The 7,489-nt window shown below is 41.4% G+C and overlaps 1 protein-coding gene across 1 annotated transcript; it reads left to right on the forward strand.

Moving 5' to 3' along the window:
• Nucleotides 1-378: 378 nt before the first annotated feature.
• Nucleotides 379-7,184, forward strand: dclre1b (DNA cross-link repair 1B; the record flags this gene model as incomplete). Its single annotated transcript, XM_080732673.1, has 5 exons — nt 379-483; nt 2,151-2,365; nt 4,501-4,666; nt 5,409-5,591; nt 6,037-7,184. Exons 2-5 carry the CDS (start codon nt 2,171-2,173, stop codon nt 7,182-7,184), a joined length of 1,692 nt encoding a protein of 563 aa, XP_080588799.1. The 5' UTR covers nt 379-483; nt 2,151-2,170.
• Nucleotides 7,185-7,489: the final 305 nt, after the last annotated feature.

Here is a 7,489-nt window from a genome sequence, read left to right on the forward strand (position 1 = left end):
TATATATTTACACACACACACAATCACACATACATACTGTATAGGCCCGCCTACCTCCTATGTAGGCCTATAGGCCAACTTTGTCTAACATATTCATTTGGACTGTTTTTCATTTATGTTTATTGTTGTATGTAACTGTATGTTTTTCTATGGACCATGAGTCTGCAATAAAGACATTCTTATATAAAAATATATATACACAGTACAGTACACACATACAGTCTGTATGATATGCATATGGTACAACGGTTTCAGTTTCAGTTCATTTGTAATGACCGCACACAACCGGCAGGGGCACTGCTTTTAAATTGACACGTTTTACTGTCAGTACCATTCAGTTCCTGATACGAAACAAACCTTGTACAAAATGAGGAAGATACAAAACCAAAACATTACAAAGGGGGCGTGACATTGGACTTGTGTAAATTAACTAGAAATATTGCGGACCAAGCAGTGCAAACTCCGCGTACGGGATAACAAATGGTAAGTTAAAGCGTGTGAAAATAACGAAGATTAGCTTCCAGTAAATAACGATACATGTGTCAGAATGTCGCAGCTGCGAGTTAACGTTAACATACCGGAACAGGTGACAACCACCAACGTTAGCTGCATTTATATGGCGTATTCTCTGTTTATCAGGCTACCGCTACACTGTAATGTTTTAACTGGAGAAAATATCATTTCGCTGCACCATTGTTTCGGTCCCCCCCCCCCCCCCCCCGTGGTTTTGCATGAATGAACCCAACTGGCTCAACAGCAGTGGTGGAAAAAGTACTCAAATATTTTACTTGAGTAAAAGTATCAGAAATAATGCAGAAATAAGTTAAAAGTGCAAGCTCACAATGCGTGTAGATCGTCTATCTTCAGATGGCCATAATAATGTATTGATTGATTGATTTAAGACTTTATTAGAAGTTTGCATAGGAAAGGGGACAGTTTCATGACGGTACAGTTCACTGGTACAAGGTCTACTAAAAGGAGATCCATGAAAAGACTAAGCTTATTTCCACAGGAAACCATTTAAGTATCTCATATAACATTGAATGACAGACGAATAGAACACAGTACTATGCAGTAGATATGTAAAGAAAAGGAAAAAAAAATAGAGAACAAAAAAAGAGTCTAAACAGTAAGTAAGTAAGTATATACAAAGAAGGGGCAGGGGAGGGTAGGGTTGGGCTAGGTTAGTTTTTTTTTACCAGTTGCGAACGGCTGCTGCCTGTAGGTGGTTTTTCAGGGCAATTTTAAAGGATGCTAGTGATCCACACTCCTTTATGACCTTCGGTAAGGCTTTCCACATTTTGGTGGTATAGCAGAAAAAAGAGTTTGACCCTTTGTTGGTTTTGACTGTGGGTTGAAAGTGATCTGTGGCGCTGCCTCTGGTGTTGTAATTATGGACATCCTTAATGTTTATAAAGTATTTTGACAGGTACGTATGGAGTAAGTTGAAGTGGTTACTTTATGTTTCTATTTCTAATAATAATAATCAAAATCTACAAAGTAACTAGTATAACTAAAGTTTTCAAATAAATGTATTGGAGTAAAAGAAAAGTACAATATTTTGATCCGAGAAGTAGTGGAGTAGAGTAGGCTATGGGTTTGTCGCTCAGCCTGACATCATGCTCTGATGTCACTGTGATGTCAGGGGAACCACTCTTAACAGAATGGGTTTGCCACTCTGACATCACACTCTGGCTTCACTGTGATGTCACACTAACAGAATCCCTTTTATGCCCATATATGGAGTTCCCTGATGTCATCAATATTACAGGACTTCATATGGGAATGCCCATATATGGAGGCCACATCGGCCACATACCACACCAACAGAATCCATATATGGCCAAGACAGCCCATAATGTGTGTGGCTGGTTCTACAGACAGGGATCTCCATGTATGGGCATAAATGTGCCAGATGTCATAGACGTCATAGGACTTTCACATAACGAATAAATGAGTAAGCATGTTTGGGCTCTCACAGCATATCTCCATACAGTGACAGTACATGGATCTCCATATGGTACCAGGGGTCTCCATATATGGGTAACTGGTCCGATATACATCACTGGTCAGATGGCCAAGAATTGGTGCGACCTCACATGTCGCCCTGAGGCGTCTTACTAGTATTCAAACTCTGTCTCTGCTTGTAGGGCCCAGCAAAGCTGTGAACATGTCAAATGGCAAAACCATCCCTGATACTCCACTGGCGGTGGACTTTTGGCAGTTGCGGAGATGCCCGCTCGCTCGCCTATTCTTCCTCTCTCACATGCACAGCGACCACACAGCGGGCCTGACTTCCACATGGAGCAACTGGCCCATTTACTGCTCCCCAGTCTCTGCCAGGCTGCTCAAACTCAGACTTCAGGTAATGAATCTTCAGGTTTGAAATCTATGCTTCTGTTTGGTAACCGGAACAGTGTGCACCAGGTGTTCTGGGCACCATTTTTCTTTTTTTTTACATTTTTTTATTTAGTATTTTATATTTACTTTTATTTCATAAATGATGCATTTAAGCCCTCATACTGTACCTCTACAATTGCTACAAATTGATAAATAAGAAATTGATGGGTAAATTTAGGTCTGATAATGATGGACTTTGCACATTTTCCAAAGCATATATCTATTATATATTTTGTTTTAAAAAATGTTTTTGGTGGGGAAAAACGGTGGTAATATTGGACCTGCATCCTTTTGTTTTTGCATGTGAATGACCTTATGCAGCACAAGGGAGAAGGTTGCCTCAAGGCTAAGATAAGGTGATAAGGTGTTTCGTTATGAAAACCCTTTTTTTTAATGAAACCAAGTAGTATCCTATATAGCATTACAGTGTGTGTCTGACATTTTGTAACTTGAACAAAACCACTTCAAAATTGTTTCAATCGCTTCAATAGACATACATAGAGTATAAATGCACTTGTTGTAAATCAATAAACGTCCTGCGTGTACCACCAAAATTGCACAAATGCAGTAGGCATCAGGACGTTCAGTAATTGAAAAAGAGTGCTTCCAAACTCGAACACAGAATAAATATCGCTGCACACTGAGTTTATTGATTTCCCATGAGTCATAACATGACAACAGTGGATTTTTATGACACAAAAACGTGACATAGACAAAGAAGATAAACCCAAGCTGTCCGTACAGGTGCAATATTGGATAGTTTATTGTTGTTTAAGACAATCAGATTTTCTGTTACATTAATGGGCTGTCAATGGAGGTTATTGCAACTTCGGTGCAGACAGCATCTAAGTCGCTTGCAGATAGTTCTTCCCAAGGAACGGAAATGTTCGAAGCCAGGCATGCAGCAGTGACTGACACTCTTGGGAAGCAAACTAGAAGGCTTTGAAGTTGATAAGAGCCAGTTGGACCAGTTTCTGAACAAAGGGAAAATCTCGATAGTCTGACGTCCCATTAGTCTCAGTAAGGTTAGGGTTAGCATTCACCAGGTTAGCATTCACCAGCGTCAGCAGGTTAGCATTCACCAGTGTCGGCAGGTTAGCATTCACCACCCTTGGACTACTCGGAACAAACACAAATTTTGAATGAATGAATTTTGTCAAATAATCGATTCTGGAAAATAAGAGGACATATCACAAATAGTTTACGGTAAACGGTATGCATTTATTTTCCTGAAATGTTTTTTATTCTTTTATTTATTTTATATTTTTTTGTTTAGTTAACTTGGTCCCCCTGGCTCTCATTCCAATGCATTCCATCAAGTGTGGCAGTTTGCATGTACATGTTAACTCATACAGTGCCGCCGGCCACAAATTTCTCTATAGACCTTCGCTCTAGCTTCCGTCGACACTGTCCCAAGTGCCTTGGGATTTCACTCCAGCCAATGCTATGGGTGACTAGAGGAGGAAGCTAGCTGACACGTAGCCAAAATGCTAACCCATTTAGAAGCCCGATCTAAAGCTATTTCAGTCGCAAAAAACTTTCTCTTTGGGTCTGGGAACACAATCCGTAGAAAATCCTGTCTAAAGATGTGATTTATTATTGGAGTGGGCGGCGCGATGCGGCCGTTAGCGCGACTACGGCCCGTGTATGGCCGAGTGTTGGCCCGGACCATGGATGGACGTTTAGGCCGGGGCTTCGTTGAGGCCTCCGATTAAATAATTCATTTTATTAAATATCCCGGACTAGTTCGGGATAGGCACCCTGGAATACGTCGTGCCGCCGACAGTATAGATTGAGGTTTTTTTGGGGGGCTCTAAACTTTATTTTAAACCATTTTCAATGGAATAAATCGTCGGACCATCTAGCGTCTCTCGTTGGCTAGCGCTGGACGAGCAAGGACAACCCACGTTGCTCCAAGCAGCTCGGGGTAAGTAAAATAGCAAATAAAATATTGTATTGGATTGAAATAAAGCCGAACTTGTTCGGGATAGGCACTAATAGGGTTAAAGTGTGGCCACTGGGTGTATATCTACTTCATACAGTTAATGTACATAAAACCATTTGCTTCTTTTTTTTATTTTTTTTATTTATTCTTTTTAGGTCAAAGAGCAGTGGATCCATCCCCTGGAGCTTGGTGAAACACACATGCTTCCACTAGATGACATTGGCAAGGAGAGGCTGACAGTCACACTAATTGATGCCAACCACTGTCCAGGAGCTGTTATGTTTCTCTTCGAAGCCTACTTTGGTTGTATATTATACACTGGTCAGTGTGTCCATAATACTAATAATACGTAATAACTGCTGATTTTTACTAGCGATTACCTAAGCCGTATAGGTTGTTTTGAAAGTTGCTTTTTTGTGTTGAGGTCGGGGTCTTCAGGTAGTTCCCATTTGATTTTCTTTGTGCATAGTTCCCATCATCATTATTTCCATAGACGAAAGAGAGGGAAGAAGAGAGGGGGTAAAATTAACAAATGATCTACATATTTACACATGGTACCTGAGATAAGATATAAAAGGTGTGTGAGCATAGCAGCAGATGTTTACTGTGCATGATAAACTTATATATACACAGCAGCTGTGTACTGTGCATGATATACTATACTTATGGACATTAATTAAGGTGCTAAATAAAACACGCAAAAAGTCAACTCAGTGTGTTGTACATGGATGGGATTAATGGTGCACAACGTCAGTGCGTGTCGACCACATAATCCACATAAGGTAGACTGACACTGGTATTATCTGCAAAGTGGATACATGAGGAAGAGTAAAGAAAAACGAAAGTCAAGTCACTAGTTGTTGGTATAATCCACAGTTAAAGAGTGCTAAAGAGTGTTACAGTGATTCATTATTAGATTATAGTATGTTCATGTTTTCCTGTTGAATAATAGCAATAAAGTGGTAATAATGTGTAATAATAAAACAAAATAAGAGCTATTGGTATTCTATCGATTGATTGAATACCACATCAAGTAACCAATATTGACACCAATTATTTTTAGGTGACTTCAGATACACTGCTTCCATGCTCCGTGAGCCATGCCTGAGAACCAACATCGTCATAGATGTCCTATACCTGGACAACACCAACTGTGATCCCAGCCGCACCCTGCCCACAAGACAGCGAGCCACACAGCAAATCAAAGAGATCATCCGCTCTCACCCCAACCACAATGTTGTAATTGGTATGTATAGCTGCATACACTATAGCAGTGGCTCTCAGCTCCAATGTTGTGGGATCCAGACTACAGTACATTCCAGCTACTGCACCTAATCATATAACTCATATAATCACATATAAGATCTGCGACAAATTGCAACTACATTACCTGGTAAAATATGAACGTAACAAAAGTCTGTATCCTCAGGGCCATTTCTCTATTGGCACTATATGGTTAAAATGGCAGTCCAGATTTTATTTGATATTTATTTCACAATAGATTTTCACATGATTACTAGTCTTGCTGTTATGGGACTCTTTACTTTATTGCCTTTTTTGCAACAACATTTATGCTATTTTCTTTTCGATTGTGCTGAAAACGTTGAAAACATTTCAACGTCGTAATAATAATTGCTGCTGTACAATAATCAGTCAGTGCATACTGTACCTTATTATTTGGCACTCCACAGGTCTGTATACACTTGGGAAGGAGTCGTTGCTGGTGGAACTCGCCATGGAGTTTAAAACATGGATCGAAGTAAGCTGTGAAAGGATGGAGACACTCCAAGTTCTAGAGCTTCCTGATGTCTTCACCACTGAGCCAGGAGCTGGCCGTATTCGAGTTGTGGAGCAGTCTGAGATCCGCTATGCCTCCATGCAGCAGTGGAACAGTGAATGCCCCACTCTGGCCATCATACCGACCAGCAGGCCTCTGGTCTCCTACCACCCCAACATCCACGTGGTGCCGTACTCGGACCACTCCTCTTACCAAGAGTTAGAAGAATTTGTCTCTGCTCTCAAACCTACACGCCTGGTGCCCATTGTGGGGAAGTGCGTACCCGGAAGCTTCTCTGCCTTGCTGCCTCACAAAAGGCGACGTGAAGTCCTAGTGCCAGAGTCGGTCCGAAACTACATGATGATGCAGCCTGAGACACAGTCTACCAACCCAGTACATAGCAGTTTCCTCCGCAGGCCCAATAGACCTATTCCCATGGGAGTGATATTTGAGTCCCCTGTAAATTCCTCCAAGCTTTCCTCAGTCCTTTCCCCTGTGGAGGAAATGGACGCTGAGCTGGATATTGAGGACCCTGACTGTGTGCTTTTGGACTTGGGAAAGAAACCCAGCCCTGCTAAAGCCAGAAGGCGGATTAGTGATTTGTGGAGTCTGAACGTGGTTCAGACAATCTCAGATGATCTAGCAATGGAGGAGTCTCTAACTTTAAGTCAGTTCACACAAGGCAACTTTGCACCAGTCAAAGTACTGACAAACACTGTTCCCTCATTGAAGCCCACTGTAAAGAAAAGTGAAATGCATGCAGATTTGAACAGTGGCACGGTGACGGATGATGTGATGCTGGTGTGTAACGGCAATATGTATCACCAAAACGGCCATGATGCTGAACAGGAGAACAGTGTGTCATTGCAAATCAGCTCGGATAATGATGTCTCCAATTTCTGTTTCACTGAGCAAAGTCTTCAGGAGAGTGAAAGCTGTCTCCTACTGGATCTTCCATTCACAGAGGAGGACATGAGGAGTTGTGGCCTTCTGAGCCAACGTCTCGTAAAACAGTTTCCTCTTATACCTTTAAGAGTTACTGAGCCGTACCCTTTCATCTGAAATGCTTCTGAAGAGTGTTTTCCAGAATTTTGCCTGATCTTTGTTTTACATTAGCACTTTAAATGCAAAACTATACTGGAAGAAGTATTTCCCTACTGTATCTCTTTACCTTCTAGAGACATGTGGGGCTTGTTGTGTTCTACATTTTGTAATGGGTGTGTTAGATGTGTGTTTAGTTGTGTCTAGTCTACCAGAGCAAATGTGCAAGAATACAGGCAGTACAGTGTGCTCAAAATGCAGACACAAAGCTTGGGCCTGCATGCATGGCTCGTCTCATTCAAACACCAGCTGTCAAATTTTCTCTG

The sequence above is a fragment of the Nannobrachium achirus genome, assembly GCF_963921795.1.
Source record: "Nannobrachium achirus genome assembly, chromosome: 9".
NCBI lineage: Eukaryota > Metazoa > Chordata > Actinopteri > Myctophiformes > Myctophidae > Nannobrachium > Nannobrachium achirus.